This window comes from Gekko japonicus, unplaced genomic scaffold, assembly GCF_001447785.1.
Source record: "Gekko japonicus isolate JY-2015 unplaced genomic scaffold, Gekko_japonicus_V1.1 scaffold128, whole genome shotgun sequence".
Lineage (NCBI taxonomy): Eukaryota > Metazoa > Chordata > Lepidosauria > Squamata > Gekkonidae > Gekko > Gekko japonicus.
Genome location: NW_015173126.1, coordinates 1,533,007 through 1,551,532, shown reverse-complemented (window position 1 = coordinate 1,551,532; position 18,526 = coordinate 1,533,007). Strand labels below are relative to the sequence as shown.

The 18,526-nt window shown below is 42.1% G+C and overlaps 1 protein-coding gene across 1 annotated transcript in view; it reads left to right on the top strand.

Annotated features, from left to right (window-relative positions):
* Positions 1 to 18,526, top strand: part of LOC107119521 (calmodulin-lysine N-methyltransferase-like) — a 77,369-nt gene that overhangs the window by 9,910 nt on the left and 48,933 nt on the right. The window contains exon 2 of the mRNA XM_015422010.1: positions 3,305 to 3,480. Within this exon, the coding sequence (XP_015277496.1) occupies positions 3,305 to 3,480 (176 nt within the window). The remainder of the gene's footprint in view (positions 1 to 3,304; positions 3,481 to 18,526) is intronic.

The window sequence follows — 18,526 nt, the reverse complement described above, 5'->3', positions numbered from 1 at the left end:
TTTCTCACTCTTTTTTTTCTTGAGACAGTCCACTATTCAAATTTGTTTTACCATTTATACTTAAGAGTGTCTCAGCCAGATTTACCTAGTTTCTTACTTCACTTCCAGAGACATCATCCCAAAAACCAAAAGGAAAAACCTTACTTACATAATCTCTCCTACTAATATCAAATAACATGATTCAATCAATACTCATTTCATTTAAAACCAAACCAAATTTGTAAATATTGAATAATATTAAATAGTCATATTATCCTCTTTAGCTTATAATAATTCATTTTACCCATAAATAAATTCATATATATTACTTTCATATCTTAACCACATTTCTTATCTACAGCTTTTTTACCATTTGTACTTAAGGTTATCTCAGCCAGAATTACATAGTTTCTTACTTCACTATCAGAGACACCATCCCAAAAACCAAAAGGAAAAAACCTACATAATCTCTCCTACTAATATCAAATAACATGATTCAATTTATACTCATTTCATTTAAAACCCAACCAAATTTATGAATATTGAGTAATATTAATTAGTCATATTATCCTCTTTAGCTTATAGTAATTCATTTTACCCATAAATAAATTCATGTATATTACTTCATATCTTAACCACATTTCTTATCTATAGCTTTAAATCCCACCAACAACATCAGCCTTTAAATCAGTTCACTCCAATCTAACTAATTCAACACCTATTTATAATTCATATTGACTGAATCATTTCATTTAACACCAAATCAATTTTATAAATATTAAATACTCATATTATCGTCTTTAACTCATAGTAATTCATTTTACCCATCCAATTATATGCAAATATAAATAAATTCATATCTTTTCCTTTCAATTAATGCCCTGTCAACATTCCTTGCCTGTACCTTTAATTCATTCTATTAGTACTTAAAACAAGGTGCTACCTTCTTAAATCAGTTTTTCTGTTTTACATACTATATACCCAGCACCTATAGCCTACACCATTCTATACCAGTCAATATATTCCTTAAAAAGTCACAGACAATGTGCCAGCTGGAGAAGACTCTTGAGAGTCCCCTGGACTGCAAGAAGATGAAACCAGTCAATCCTAAAAGAAATCAACCCTGACTGTTCCCTGGAAGGCCAGATACTGAAGCTGAAGCTCAAATACTTTGGCCACCAAATGAGAAGGGAGCACTCACTGGAGAAGACCCTGATGCTGGGAAAGATTGAAGGTCAAAGAAATTAAGCGAACTCCAGAGCACGACGGAAGACAGGAGAGCCTGGCGTGATGTCGTCCATGGGGGTCGTGAAGAGTTGGACTCGACTATGCGACTGAACAACAACATTGAGTCCAGTAAATATGTATTTAGTTGTGGCAGAAATTTTGCTAGCGTTATGCAGATGGGAGTTGTGGGACTTGGTCCTGGGTGGGCTAGGATGGCAGCTAAGTAGGCTTTTTTCCACATCTCTCTTGCTATATCTCCATCTTTACCCATCCCCACCTATTTTTGCTATCATAGTAACAACAGTGCATGCTGACTTAAATTTAATGATGGCATAATTATGCTACTATGCTGGCATGATTTGGAATTGTGTTGGCACAGGGGATTTAGTAGCAGTTTTATCCTTTTCCTATTGACCTATTTAGGTTAAGCTTACTTAGGCATTAAGAACATTTAATTTTTTTCATTAGGTGGATTTTTGATTACCTCCAAGGATGATGTTCTGTTGAGTAAAAAATAACATTTGAGCTGTTCTTACTTTTTCATTAATATTAGCAGTCTGATTATCATCTAGATTGATTGATGGACAATTCAGTGAGGAGGGGGGATAATGTACCACAGTCTTCCAACTTCTCTTCCACTGCTTATTTCTTCTCTCCCTAATTACTTAATATGCATTACTTTTTGACCTCATTGGCTGAAATCACACTACAGCAGCATGAGAGCTAGGGATGCATGTTGTTGCTTCTGAATTCCCACAGTATCCATGTATCTTGGTATCAATATCATATTGGTAGAGCTGGCTAAAACAGTGATTGGTGGGTCAATTTTGCTGGGGACAGATGTAGTTGGTGTAGCCTCCCTCCTTGTTTATATTCCACTTTTCTCCCCAAAGCATGTTATAATGACAACAAATAATTTAAAATACAATAAAAACAAACAGATACACAAGAGAAATGGCTGGGGGCTCCAGAAAGCAAAGCAGGTCTTCCTGTGTGCCTTGGAAAAGTCTGACTTTTAAAATAGATAATATCAGTCAGGTGCTTTCAATTGGTTCTCAAGAACATGATGAAAAGTATGAGGAAAGATGGGCCCTGTACATCAACATATAATATGAGGATAATGAAAATATGAAAGGAGCAGGATTTCAAGGTACAGATTATGTAGTGATACTGAAAAGTACTGAGACTGGCAAGTGAATTCAGCTCATACTTTATTGTTGGTACAGAACAAGACGAAAAACCTTGGCTCGCAGGCTGGCTTATATGCTCAGTAAACCGACTCCCAGAACACACCTCCACTCAGTGATAGGCTATATACAGTGGCCGAGAGATCCTAGCCCTCTGGTTGGTGTGGGCTAGGATCCGCTTGGGCTATTGTCTCCCGGAGCAAAGCTTGGAGGCTTCGCATGACCGTGTGGAGAACTCGCCTCGCACGCGGTCGGGTTTAGATAAATTACACATACTGTATACTTATAGCTAGTATATGCTTACAAGAACAGCCACTTTCCCTGCTTTTGATGTCTTGTGTGGAGTCTATGGATGTATAAGAGGTATGTTTACAGAGTCTCTCTAAGCAATCTGAGCCCTGCATTTTTGTGGGGTGAAGACTATGTAGGCTTGTAGGTTCTATATAGAAAAGCTTCTGGCAGTTGGGAATAGAAACAGCATGTACAGCCTGGCTCCTCGCTGCACCCAGTTCATGGATCCCTGGACTGAATGTAGTCTACACAGTGCTTTGATGGTTTCTTATATATGGTGTGTGGTCTCTGAAGGAGATTAAATGCAACATCTTGAAATGTGCCTTGGTAGCAACAAGAGGTTAGTACTCAGTACAGCTGCTGGATCTCCCAATGACCCCTTCTCATAAGGTATACTTCATCACATTCTGTAGCTGATTCTTCCAGATAGTCTGTAAAGAAACCCCCCAGTAGAGTATATTACAATCATCTAGCCTTGAAGTTGTGAAGACATAGATGGTGGCCAAGTGGCAGCTTTTTCAATATGGGAAACTTCAGTTTGTACAATTTTTTCCTGAGCATTAACATTCTGTGATGTTTAGTTAAATTGAATAGTAAATATATATATATTTGTTTTAAAGGTTCTGAAACAAAAACATGTGACGGGTATGCATCTTCAGCAAGTATCAGTAAGGAGATTTGCTTCATTTAATCTCTTCTCAGTAAGAGAAGATAGCAGAAAGGCAACAGAAGGTGACCATGGGACCTGGGTTCAGTATGAAAGCATCTTTTATCCTCAATACAGTATATTTTTAAGGTAAGTTTTTCAAGTATTTTTGGCTGATTTATGTCTGACATATGTTGCTTGATTGCTGCTTTTCAGTTTTCACTTGAATCAACTTGAAGAATAATTTGAAGAGTAATTGTTTAGTAAAATTGCTATTAGTTTGAACATTCATTTGAATTGGGTTTTGTCTAATTAAGATAATATGTATCGATTTACTACTGAATTAAAATGTAATGGCATTTCCATATGTGAGCCTATCAGTTTTTGATCACATGTGAATTCTATTTAATATACGTAGGAGTGGATTTGGAAATTGATTGAAATGAGATTTAATGTGGGTTTGCATTTTTAAGGTGCTGCTTTGAAACAAAAGTGAATGTAACTTTGTGTATGAAAATGCTCTTTGATCTTTCAATACATATGTGATTGTATCATCCTCTGCCATTCAGGGTTGTGTATGTAGGGTAGCGTTTGAATTTAAGGCGGGGAATACTATCCAGTAGACCTGCACAAGTGCTTGAGCTCTCGTCCAGTACCATTACTATTGCTGTCATTTCTGAGGCCCCTTATTGGCCTAACTGTTGCCAGCTGCTATAGACTTCCCATACTGTCATTTAAAACACAACATGACTTGATTCAGATATCATGTGAAACCATAGTTTAGTCCCGTTCACACTAGGCGATTTGGGCCGGGAGCGGGACAGTTCGGGGCCGGATCAAACCGGCGCGATCACACCACAACATCTGGGAAGCGTCTTGCTTCCATGCCCGAACTGTCCCTTCCCCGCACAAATCCGCCGCAAACTGAACCACCTACCTTAGGTGGTTCAAATGGACGCGGCGCGGCAAGCGGGGCGTTTGATCGCCGGCGCGTCCTTGCGCCGGCACAACCCCGGCCTGGATCCGAACTGCGCATGCTCCGACATGCGCAGTTCGGCCGGCTAGGCGTCTGACCTGTGTTTTCTCCCCGGTGTTTGATCGCGCCGGGGAGAAAAGGCGCCGCGGCCAGGGGATCCGTGGGATCCCGCCGCAGCGTCTCAACGTTGGCGCGGCTTTTAAAAGCCGCGCCTTAAGAGGCTTTTCCCCTGCCGTGTGGCAGGGGCCTTTAATTAAAGTAATTATGGCTAGTGTGATCATTTGAATGTAGGCCACTCTACTAACTACTTAGGGAATATCAAACAAGGATCAAAACCACGGTCTGAGTTGTTAACAATAGCTAGTCTTTGTGGTTTTGCATGATGTACAAATGTGGACATCCTTGTATGTTCCTTGGTGTTGCCCTTGCTGCAACACAGGCTGGGTTACCAACCGAATCTCTGTAGGTGTAGTAGGAGAAAGAGCAAAACATTTAAGTCATTGTTTGTGTGCTGAATCCTTAGTTTAACAAACTTACTATAGTTTAAATAGAACATGGTTTTGCATTATGTTCAACTAAGCCTATGAAAGGGATCTTTAGGAAGTGATAAGGTACTACAGGGGACACATATCTGTTTCTTGAAGTTTCACATATGTATATGAGACTCATTTAGTTCTTATCTGAACCCACATGCACATCTTCTTTCCCTCATTTGCTCCCAAGACTTTGGAAATATGGAGAGAAAAGTGGCTTGGGGTGGCCATTTGAAACAGAGAAACAGTGGCAAGCCCCTACCAGTTCTCTGCTCATGTATGTTACTTGTAGCTATGCCATAAAGGTGACATGAGATGTGATGGTGGTGTACTCGTCTTCATATGCAGGTTGCTGCAGGTGTCCCTTCTCCCCCTATGTTTTACATCAGCTGATACAAGTAGTTGAAGAGTTGTATATATATTTGTGTGAGGGGAGTGGTAGATGGGTTCACTGTCTGCTACTTTTTTGCCTGACATCTCCACCCCTCCCCCATTTACAGATGCTTGATGGCAACCTACTCTTGAACACAAGGAACACTGCTGTCACATTTAATTCTTCTTTTAGGCACTATGAGGATTGCAGTCTCCTCTCTGATCTTCTTAGCTTCATGGCCTGTTGTGTTGTTATTTTTAAAAATATTGTAGCTTTCTCCCTTGGTGACCTGGTTATCAGAAAATGTCAGAGTACATTTGTTGGCCAAACAGAGGGATGCTTCCAGTAAGGAGAATTTAAGCATGCTGTGGAATCCCACAGAAATCCGTGATGTAACAGTCACAGGCATGAAGCAGATTTAAAACCCTGCAGAAACTATGACAAGATTTTGAGTGTCTCACTGAAGCACTGTAATGAGTCACCAAAGTTAGATTTATGGCTTTCCCCCCATCATTTTTAAAAATTTCATACGCATCTGAGGCTTGTGCTTCCTAGCAAGAAAACAGCAGCTTATACATCCTGAAGGTTATACTTTTCCAAAGTCCTTGATTAGACCTGCTGTGGGTGAAGTGTTGCCTATTTCTTGCTTAGACTTTTCTGGAAGGCCTGGCTGACTGAATCCACAAAAATCATTGAATTGCTTCTTAAATTGAAGTTTCTTGTTAGAATGAGATGTGTACAACAAACAACATTCTTTAATGCAGGCATATCCATAAATAAACTTTCTTAAAACAGTAACTTTTAAAAATATTTAACTGTTCTGAGAGAGTCTTTAAGAAAAATATTGGTTCCTTAACAGTGAGATGTTTCAGGGATAGTGCTTTCCTGGCTTGATTGCCTTTGGAAGACTGCACTGAAGACTTCAAACATTATAGTATTGCCTTTATTTGTTGTTGTTGTTCAGTCGCACAGTCGAGTCCGACTCTTCGCGACCCTTTATTTACAGTTACAGAAATAGGCATGGGTGGAGGTAAAGAGGCATACCTACAACACAACTAGTGCTGCCAGCTCTGGGTTGGGAAATATCTGGAAATTTTTGGGGTGGAGCCTGGGGAGGGACCTCAGCAGGATATAATGCCATAGAGTCCAGCTTCCAAAGCTACCATTTTTTCTAGGGATCTGATCTTAGTTGTCTGGAGGTAATTAATGCCTCCTTGAGACAGGGGGTCATTGTGGTGCATGCCCTAGTTGCATCTAGATTAGATTCTATGTGGTGCTTCCCTTGAAAAGTGTTTGGAACAATCATCAATTGATCCAGAATGTTGACTAGAATGGTTGTAGGGATCATATCACTCTAGTCTTGGCCCATATGCACTGGATCGTCTCCATGGTCTCTGTGCAGGCCACGTACTAGGTTCTGTGCCTGCGTCAAACCCTCGCTGGGAAACTTAAAAAAGCTTTTAAGACAACCTCTTCTGGGTGGGATCTACCACAGCTCCATGGAGCAGGCCTCTACTGAACATGCCCAGAACTGAGGTAGACCCTGCCCCCATTCAGTTCTTTCCTTACCACCTCTCAGTTGGACATCTTTCCTTGTCTCTCTGTGATAGCCTCTTCTGTTTTACCTCAATCGACATATACCTTGTTTAAAGAAAAGAAAAGAAAAAAGATTAGTGCTCTGTTAGTCATCCACCCTCTCATACCTTTAATCAATTTTTCGGACTGAGGGGGCAGCATATGGGATGGATGCCCTTCTTTAAATGGCGTTCTGGCTCTAACGCCTAGATTCCCCCAACAGTTGGCCATGATTGCTGTTTATTGTGCCTCGGGGAAGACCATAGAACAAGGTCCTGCCCGCATTGTTCAAAATTTACATGCCAGGCTAAGAAGAATTGGGTGGCCCACCTTAAGACTTTTTTGTTAGAAAAGTCACTAACGCCAATGATGGTGCAACCCTCTGGATCTGAACACACACCACCTCCCCCACCTATAGAGTGGGGAGATTTGTGCCTCAACACACGGTTTTGCCTAAGCCAAAAAAGGCTAAAAGTTACAAACTGTCCAAGAGGGCATCCACCTTGGGTCAGGTCCCCACAAAGCTGAAGGTCCTGAAAGTGACAGATACGTCAAAACTGGCTACTGTCTCGAGGCCACCAGATGAGCAGCTGCTGGCGAAGATTATGGTGGTGCCTATTCTCCTGATGGGGCTATCAACAAAATCATTGTCAGTGGGGCATATGGAGGCACCTTTGGATTCGATCTCTCAGCAGTCAACTCAGATGCCTCCTTCAACCCCTAGACAAACGCAGGGATGCACTGAGGTGCTGTTGTCTCCATCTGTGTAGTCAGTACCGCCACTCCAGATCCTGGTGGAGGATGATTATACTTCTGGACATTCAACTCCTGCAGTCGAACTTGCCAAAAGAACAATCTAGGGGGCACTTACATGATTGATCCCTTGCATTTTCTTGCTGCTCTGTAAGTGACTACTCTGGGGTCTATTATAGTGAAAGAATGCCATGGAGTCACAATTTGCCGATCCTGGATCCATCTTACCATTGACACAGATCTTATTGGCATTGGTCATTTTGCATCCATTGGCGTTCCAGGTCTCCATCCCGAACAAGGCACTGCAGGTATTCGAGATCTCTGATCTTGAAACTTAGTCAGCAATTTGCCGCATCAATGCGCACAACCCCCCAGACCTTTGATTGGTTAGAGACATCCCCCATCAGCAGATCCCAAGGGTAGGGATCAAGGGACTAAGGTTCCAGTGCTGCATGAGACTCATGAGTCATTAGAAATGGAGGATGCGGCAGGCTTAGATACACAGCAGTTTACCTCTCTGATTGGGTCGGATCCCGACACAGACAATTTGGTGTTGCAGGAAGAAGGTGAAAGGGATGCTCCAGTTGAACATGAGCTGGATCCTTAGCAAGGTTTGCCTACTCTAGAAGGTGCTAAGGGATCCCTGGGCTTAATACAGTGCATGGCAAAGGCATTGGGAATACCATTAACCTCAGGGGCAGCACCTATCTCTGAGATAGTGCATGACATTCTCCGGTCAGACTTACCTACATCCTCAGTACTGCTTGTACTACCAGTGCATCTGGCAACTTTGCAGGAAGCCTGGGGCAAGCCTGCTTCAGTGCCACCTATTTCTAAATGCTATGAGGCCATGTATGAAGCCTGAACTGAATTCTGTAGCGGTTCACTCATTGTCTAAGGCAAAAGAAGCACATCATTTGGCTCCCCCAGATAGGGAGAGCTGAAAGTTGGACACAGTGGCAAAGAAGATCTATGCCTCCACATCACTTGCTTCCAAAAGGCAGACGTATGTGTCTTACTTGTTATACATTTTTAACATCTCCAACAAAGTGGAAGCTCTGCTTGCTCACCTACCTGCAGATATCTGTATGGAGGCCACACCCATTATCCAGGAATCACGAAGGGCTGCAAAACAACAAGTGGCAACTTAAGGATTATGGCAACAGCCATAGCTCTTAATAGACATGCATGGCTCAGGGTGACATCGCTACAGTCGAATGTAAAACAGAAGATCAGATAACTCCTCTTTGATGGGTATAGTTTGTTCCACACATCCACTGATGATGCTCTTAAAACCGTGGATGAGAGCCACAAGCATGCAAAGAATTTGGGGGTGAATATACAGATGTGACATCTACAATTATGGTTTCTCCATCATTGCAATTCTGTGACGGTGCATTCTTCTTTCAGGTTGATCATTCCAGCCAGGGTTCTGCAATCTCTACACTGGTGGACCAATATGAACAACCTCTTACCAGAAATACCTTTCCAACCAAAAGATGCAGAGGTCACTGTGTATACAGATGCCTCCCTGTGGGGGTGGGGAGCCCACTGTGGAGATCTGTGAATTCAGAGTCAGTGGTCGAGAGAACCCAGGCACTGCCATATCAATGCTCTCGAACTGACAACGGTCAGGCATGCTCTTTGTTCATTTATGCCACTCCTACAGAACAAATCGGTCTGAGTTGCCACAGGCAACATGGCAACAATGTACTATATCCTAAAGCAACATCAGTGAAGCTCTGTAGATTAGTCATAGAACTGTGGGACTGGTGTCTACTGTACAACAGACATCTAATGGCCATACATGTGCCAGCGGTGGACAATATTCAAGCAGATGCTTTGAGTTGGAAACCAACAACACAACATGAGTGGTCCCTAAAGCCAGACTGCCTCGAGGAGGTACTTCAGCTCATTGGTCAGCCAACTCTGGATGCCTTTGTGATGGTGGAAAATACAAAGTTTCCACTCTTCTACTTGAGAAGCCGCCTGTCCCAAATCTATGGGGGATGCCTTCCTACATCGGTGGACAGGTCGCCTATTTTATATATTCCCACCGTTCCCTCTGATTCTTCGGGTACTACAGAAAATAATAACTGACCATACCTCTGTCATCCTGATTGCACCATGCTGGCTGAGGCAACCATGGTATCCGCTTCTGCTTCGGTTGTTGAGGGGCCAGTACTGGACTCTATTGGTCAGTCCAGATCTTTTATCTCAGAAAGGAGGGTGGATTTTTCACCACAACCCCGGTTTCTTCAAATTGACGGCTTGGAAGATTCAAGCATGAGTTTACCACCTTCAGTATCAGATATCTTACTCAAATCTAGGAAACTTTCTACAGGGAGATCTTATCACCTGAAGTGGTCCTGTTTGTATCCTATGCAAGAGAGCAGGGCATGCACCCCACCAAGTCTTCTCTGTTAATGATCCTCACCTACCTGACTAGGTTGCATCAGTCCGGACTTGGCTTCTCATTGATAGAGGTGCATCTGTCAGCAATTTCAGCTTACCATGACATTTTGGATGGATAAACTATTTTCCTATCTGTCTACCAAAGCCTTTTTGAAAGGTCTATTGAACATCTGTCCATCACAGTGACCATTGGTCCCAACATGGAGCCTGTCTTTGGTTCTCTCTAAGTCAGAGGTGTAAAACTTAAGGCCCATGGGCCAGAAGCAGCCTGCCCAGGGCTTCAATCAGGCTCACAGCTCTCTCCCCCTCCCCTCCCCTCCCCCTCCCTTGCCTGTCTTCCCCTTCTGAGGGAGATTGGGGCTGCTGAACTTCCCACCTGGGCCTTGTCTTTGCTAGTTTCTCCTCCAGCAGGAAACTCCTCTGGGCTAAAGCACAAAACAAGTTGCAAAGAAAATGCAGAATGGATTTTCCTTTAAGGTCCCTGGACCCAGATAGACTACTCTGGGACTGGAATGAAAGCCCTCAGAGTGGAATGACATTCCCTGGCAATAGTAGCTGTGTTCTGGGAATGGAATTCTGTCTGGGGGCTGTCATTCCAGTCCCAGAACAATCTATCTGGGTCCAGAAAACTTAATGGAAAATCCATTCCGCATTTTCTTGGTAACTTTTTTTGAGCTGCAATGTATTTCAATGGAGTGGAGTTTTAGTTTCCAGTGTTTTTATGCTAGTTGAAGTTGTCTGCTAGCAAATAAAGGGCTGATGTTTTGAGCCAACTGGTCTCTGTTGAATGGACCTGAGAATGGGTGCCTAAGTGAGTACTCTAACCCAGGAACCCACAGCCAAAGGGGGACATTACACTGGAGAGCCACTGCCACTCTGAGTAGACCTGGGGGAGGGCTTGCAATGCCCAGCCATTTCATGTTTTCCTAGGGTCAGAGCATTTTATATTTTTAGTTTTAGTGTCTGCTGTGATCCTTGTGCTTTTTCTTGATGTTTTATTTAAAAAATTGTATTGCCAAATCCCACTATCTCCCCACCTTTCCATTTTAGGTAGGCATCTTTTTTTGGGGGGTGGGGAGGTTTGGGAGTTATCAAAGACTGTTAAAGAAAATATGGCAAGAGTGTTAGTTTTAAGCATGTTTGTATTTTAAGTTAAAAAAACACTAATTGTGTTTGTCGTCCTTTATAAAGTTAATATTTTTGCTACCTGGCATTATATTTTATGACACACATGGCCTGGCCCGACAAAGTCCCATTTATGTCAGATCTGACCCTTGTAATAAATGAGTTCGACGCCCCTGCTCTAATTGTTCAGACAGCCTTTTGAGTCATTAGCTACTGCCCCTATACACTTAGTTTCCTGGAAGACAGCGCTACTAGTGGCCCTTACCTCTGCGAGACAGGGCAGTGAACTTTGTGCTCTGAGGATTGATCCACCTTACACAGTTTTTCATGTGGATAGAGTGGTATTGAGACCTGACCCTTCGTTTCTCCCCAGGGTGGTACCACCTTTTCACCTTTCTCAGACCATAACCCAAACATCATTCTTCCCTGAGCCGGTGGATGAGGGTCAATGGGCTCTCCATATGTTGGATGTTCGTAGGGCCCTTTCCTTTTAATTATCCAGGACTCAGAAGGGACAATAGGTTATTTGTTTGTTATTCTAACCCTCATAAGGGCCTGCCTGTCTCTAGACAGCGTTTTTCAAAATGGGTTTCTTCCAACATTGCTTTGTATTATCAGCTTGCAAATAAGCCCTTGCCATCTCTACCTAAAGCTTTTGATGTAAGAGCTAGAAAGGACACCAGTTTTTGGGCAGGCAGTCCTTAAATCCATTTTCCACTGACTGAATGTTAGTTAACTTCACATGTTAAAAAGAAAGTATAGTATGCAAACATAATGTTATGTAGCTGAGCATGGTGTGCAATGGTATATACAAGTTTTGAAGTTGTTTGGTTGCCATTGAATTTCTAGAATAAAATTTATTATCTTGACTGGTGGTCTCGGCTCTGCTCTTTCATGGGTATCATCCCTTCATAGTATTAGATGCCAACACACACTGTCCTAGGTGGAATGCAGCTCACAAGTCACCCACTGTATGGCTTCCACAGAGACCACAAAGAAGATACACAGGTTGCTTACCTGTAACTGATGATCTTCGAGTGGTCATCTGTGCAGTCACACCCACCCACCCAGCCTTCCCCACTACTGGTATCTCCTGTTCACTAACCTTATGGTACTAGGACTTCCTGGTGGTGTTCTGAAGGAACTGAGTGGGGGCAGGGCCTACCTCAGTTGTGGGCATGCTTAGTAGACTTCTGCTTCACAGAGCTGGGGTACATCCCACCCATAAGAGGTAACATAAGAACCTAAGAGACACCAATGTTGGATCAGGCCAAAGGCCCATCCAGTCCAACACTCTGTCACACAGTGGCCAAAAATACCAGGTGCCATTAGGAGGTCCACCAGTGGGGCCAGGACATTAGAAGCCCTCCCACTGTTGACCCCCCCCCAAGCACCAGGAAGACAGAGCATCACTTGCCCCAGAGTCCCTATCTATACCTTGTGGCTAATAGCCACTGATGGACCTCTTTAAAGCTTTTTTAAACTTCCTGGCAAGGGTTTGATGCAGGCGCAGAACCCAGTGTGTGATTGCACAGATGACCACTTGAAGATCATCAGTTACAGGTAAGCAACCTGTTTTTCCCAGTCTCTTTCTGGCACAATTGAAGGTGCTAGTGTTGTCCTTCAAAGCTCTGTTTGGTTTGGGACCAACATACCTCTCTACTCCCTTATCACCCTACCCAATGACTGTGATAATGTTCAGAGTCCCTGCTTTGGGTGCCCCTGCCTTCTGGGGTTAGACAGGTGGCAATCCCAGGGAGGACCTTCTTGGTCATGGCACCAAAAATCTGGAATTTTCTCCCCAGAGATATTTCTCTGTCCCTTTCTGTTGCTGTCTTTTATCAGTGGATGAAGACTTCTTTGTTTTCTTTGGCATTCCCACCTAAATGATCCCTCCTTCCTGCCCAATGTTTTAATTATGTTGTTATTTTAGCTCTGGTTTTAATGATGTGCTTTTGTTGGTTTTATTAGTTTTAAAGATGGGATTTTATGATGTACATTTTTAATTTGTTAGCTGCCTTGGTTGCCCTTATGATTGCAGAAAGGTGGGGTACAGATTTTGTGAAATAAAAACATGAGAGAGATTTGTGACACAGCTAAGTTATGGTGGGCATGAAGTGACTGAGAGAACAACTGTTTCCTGTCTTTCCCTTGAGTCTTCAGGTACATACTGGGTATGGAGGGTGATGACTACACATAATGGCTAAATCCAGGAAAAATTGTGGAGCCCTGCCTTGAAATTTCTCCTCCAAGGAACTTTGTTCACTGGCTTGAATTTTAATGAAGTAGCCATCAGCCTTATTTCCTGTATTATTAATAGTGCTTAGTATTAGTCTGTAGCATTTTGGCAACTTTTTAATTGAAGTATTGTGCCTCATAGTAATTCTTTCAGCATTAGGTCTTGGCTCCCCATGGTACTAATGTTCAAAGGCACTCTGATTTTATCCAGATATTTGATTAAGATAGATTTGAATTTTCCCAAGCCTTGGTATCGTTCCCTTGGAAGCATGCTGAGCATCTTTGTGCTGTCAGGTATTATCTTGACAGGGCTAAATACTGTAGAAGGTTCACAAGGTTGACTGTGGCTTATGGCAAATAGTCTAAAGGCCAAGCTATATCAGTTCAAAGGCTATCAACAAGGATCAAATTGTATATTCAGATATGCTATGAACCAAGCGAAAGTTATTGCACTACAGGCCTTGAAAATCATTTTGCCAGCTGAGTGGCATTTCTTATTGTGTGCTTATTGTTGTGACCTTCCAAGCTTCTAACTCCAGGCTTGGATCAGAGAGAATGATGATGGCAGGTCTAAGCCTAAATCCAAATTAAATGCTTAGTTAGGGATAACTCTAATTGCAAAGGGGGATTTGTTTTCCACACCACAAAACATTCCAGTTACTGAAAGATTAATGAAGTTTAAAACTGAAGGCTTTATTAAAACAGTGTTATAATAAATATATGTTACAACATTCCACAAATACTAAATTGTCTAAATTACATCCAAGAGGGAAAAAATATTTCCCCTGTTCAGGCTGTTTCCCCATTTCTCTGTGCCTAAGGACCAAATTTCTTTTGCTTGTGCACTGTTTATCTTGCAGTGGACAAACTATGCACACAGCTTGCCCTTCCTTCTCTTGCTGTATTTATTTCCAGTAAAAACATGGTCATCTTCTAGGGAAACTGAATAAAGTATGCTTCACAAATTATACTTTAAATTATCTCAGAAATAAACAACATAAGAGGCCTGCCAATACTCATATACTTTCACTAGCTTCCAGTTGGTTTCCATTACAGAGCTTGGCTTGAAAAAACAAGGGAAAAGAGCATTTTTAAATGTGCCTTAAAAAGAAAGACAAAGTATTGAATGGATGGCCTATTTGAGAAAAAGTCTCTCTTTATGTTTCTTGTTCTTCTTGGGAAGTTGGCTAACTAGGTTAGTATCACTGCTAAAAAAAATCTGAGGGTTATAAATAATGATTACATTATTTCAAAAACAATTATTTCAATAATATTGAAAACAAATATTTCAGCAATATGGTGCATTCATTTAAAAAGCTGGATGCCATGTCTGGGTTGCCTCAGAAACAGTGATACTCACTGGTTGGCTTGGGAGCCACATGTGGCTATTTGACGCACCACCAGTGGCTCTTCTGAACACTGTTGCCCAGTTAGCCTGCTGCGCCATGTTCTGGGAATGTGGGCAAGGCCTTTTTTGGCTGGGACTTGTGGTTGGCAAGTGTTTCCATGTGGATGGATAAGCTTGCCCCCCTCACAGCCTTTAGACTCTCATTCTGGTTCCTGGGTGGCTGCCTTATAGAAGAGAGAGTAAAACCATGAACAGCCATCCATCCTTCCAACAGCCCAGGTGGCAGAGGCAGGACTCTGGCTGTAGGAGAAGGCCATAGAACCACAGAGTCACAGAGTTGGAAGGGGCCATACAGGCCATCTAGTCAGACCACCTGTTCAATGCAGAATTAGCCTAGCATAGAGCATCCTGGACAAGTGTTTCTCCAGCTGCTGCTTGAAGACTGTCAGTGAGGGGGAGCTCACCACCTCCCTAGGCAGCTGATTCCATGGTTGCACAACTCTTACTGTAAAACAGTTTTTCCTGATATCCAGCTGGTACCTTCCTGCCCTTAATTTAAACCCATTATTGCAAGTCCTATCCTCTGCTGCCAACAGCTCCCTGCCCACCTCTAAGTGACAGCCCTTCAGATATTTAAAGAGAGCAATCATGTCCCCCCTCAACCTCCTCTTCTCCACACTAAACATTCCCAAGTCACTCATCCTTTCCTGATAGGGCTTGGTCTCCAGGCCCCAGATCATCCTCATTGCTCTCCTCTGCACCTGCTCCATTTTGTCCTCATCCTTTTTGAAGTGAGGCCTCCAGAACTGCACACAATACTCCAGGTGCGGCCTGACCAATGCAGTGTACACTGGGACTATGACGTCTTGTGATTTGGATGTTATGCCTCTGTTGGCCCTCCTCTGGGTACCTTAGTAGTCTTGCTCTCTTGCCTGAACAGTTGAGCCTCATGCTATGGAGAGAATGGAAGGTATAGAGAGGAAAACCCTTCCCATCACTTCAGGTACACAAGGGCTGACTGGTTCAACAGAGGTGTAGAGAGATAGCCTTACAGGTTCAGAATTAGTCTGGTAATTTAAAAAGTTGTAGTTATGTATTTTATATGAATAATTATATCTCATATTGTATGCTTGTACTTGTTTTGGTGCACATGACATACAGCAGTCATGTGGTTTTTTAATTTTGAGTGTGGCTTTCTGCAAGCCATGAAATAAGTTCTGCTGCCTTAGAAGAAGTGTTGTGCTTAGGGTACAAAAAATACGGATATATTTTGTCTCTGAAGACTCGTTGGAACAGGAGACCATGATATCTCTCCCTTTGACTGAAGATTGTTTTTTATTAGTAAATTTAATAGTATTGGTTTTTCACTTATTTGTTGACTATTGATTCGCTGTAAAATTGCAGGCTGATTTTAGGCAATTAGAGTGGAAATAGGGTTCCATTGATCAGTAAATTTGATGCTAACTTAGAAAAGGCATTGTCGGTTGCTTACAGCAAATGTTGATTCTTAGGGAAATGCTACAAAAGGCAATAGTTCTAATCCAGTTGTGAATCTTTATAAACACTATGGAGAAACATTAGCTCAGGCTCAGCTTCTTAGGGAAGAGAAAGGGAGAACTAAATAGTTAATGAACTGAAGTTTCAAAAGTGATGTAGTGTTTTTGAAAACCCTCTCTCAGAACTTCAGCGTACTAGTAAAGCCCAGAAAAATAATATATGAAAGAAAACCCACAAATAGTAGGGGATATAAATACTTTAAATCTCATTTAATAAAAAGGAAGGATATATATGACAGACCCAAACCTCACCTAGTCTTTTTCATTGGCAGATCAGAAGAACTATGGTATATCAAAGCATTTGTAGAGGAGGTTTTGGGAGGCCTTCATTTTGAAACAGTGATATGTAATAAGTAAACAGTAATAAGTAAACCAAAGGCATTCTAAATTAAAGAAATTAATTTATATACAATATTGGTTCAGACATATATCTGCTTGAGGTCTTCAGCTGCCCTTCTTCCTAAAATTTGTTCCGTAGTGGGTGTTTATCCAAGATCTACATCAATGAAGACTTTTGCAAAGAACTTATTTAGCTTTGTTTCTATGGTTTGCTGCCATGTGAATTAATCTGAAAGATCCTTTGGCTTGCACATTTACTCTTACCTTTCTGTTGTAGTCAGCTAATTAAACATCTGCCATCATATTCCTTTGCATTTGATTCTTTTTGCATCAGTGCAAAACTTTGCATTTTTTCCCTAAGTTTCAGTTTGGTATTAGATGTTTGCCATTTTGTCCAAACTAGCAAACTATGCTTTGTACTTTTTGTGCTAACCAGAATTCTGTACATTATTTTGCAGGACCAGCACAAACTATAGTTTGCTGCTTTGGATGTAATTATGTAAACTGTAACTTGGCTGTGAACTGAGAAATAACAAATTATATGGCTGTGTACAAAGGGCAGGTAGAGGGAGGAGCAGGGAGCATGAAATGTTGCAGGCTCTTCCATATAGCAGCATATATTGGTTTCCTATAAGGTGTGCAAATTCCTGTGAAAGGAAGTATCCTTCATGTAGCCCAGATGTAGATCTTCTAGGGCTCTGTCATTCAATGCCAGTAATTTAAGTTGTGCCTGGAAGCCAACTGGAAGCTAGTGAAAGTATCTGAGTATTGGCAGGGCTGTTATGTTGTTTATCTTTGAAAGAATTTAAAATTCAACACTCCTGAGACTAACTCAAGGGAGCTTACAAATAAAAAACAATCTAAAGAAAAAGTAGAAATGATGCCATAAAAATGAATTATTAAAAACAAGGTAGCGGCTTTATTTGTATCACACTCCAGCCATGGGCTTGGAGTGATTTGCAGCAATTTTGTGGGTGGGTGGGGGGACCAAGCTCACTAGCATAAAAGCAACATAAAACCACCAGCCTAAAAATATCCTCAGGACTGTCCTTAGGCTAGAAACAGGCCATAAAGGAATCTAAAACTTCTTAGTTAAAAACCTGTGTAAAAATATTTTGGTCTGGTGTCTAAAAGATGGTAAGGTCAGATGAGCTCTAGGGCTGAAGGAATTACAAAGCCTCACCCAGGTAGCTTAGGAAGCAGGTATTAACTGGTGGGCTGGACACTAAAGCTCTAAATGGTTTGGGGCCAAGGTACTTGAAAGGTAAGAACCAGCACTTTACATTGTTCCTGGATACAAACAGGCAGCTAATGCAGATTCTTGTGCAAAAGTATATGACCTGTTGTTGTTCAGTTGCACAGTTGAGTCCGACTCTTCACGACCCCATGGACCAGATCACGCCAGGCCTTCCGGTCTTCCACCGTCCTCTGAAGTTTGCTCAACTTCATGTTCGTTGCATCTATGACACTGTCTAACCATCTCATCCTTTGCCGTCCCCGTCTTCTTTGACCTTCAATCTTTCCTGTATGACCTGTAGCCCCTAATAATAGCCTAATTGCTGCATTTTTGGACCAACTGATTCATCTTCCCAAACTTCTTGGTAAACCAAAGGGCATCCTGGGCTCCGTGGGAAGAAGAGGGTGCTTAGGAGCAGTCATGTCCAGTACCCAAGTCATCGCTGCATTCCACTGGTCAACCAGGGCTGTGATAGGAACACCAACCTTACTGATAGGAAAATCCCCAAGAGATATCAGGAAACTCTTGGGATCGATCAGTGTTCTGGGATGGACCATCCTAATCACCACCAACCCATCCTTGCAGAGATTCTGAATCTAAACCTCACAAGGTAACAGTCTTTCAGCCCCAGACATGGTTATCCAGGTAGGTTGTGAGAGAGGTCATTAAAATTTCAGTAAGTATCTTATATGACAGAGAGCAAAAAAAAAAAGCATATAGCACTTTCT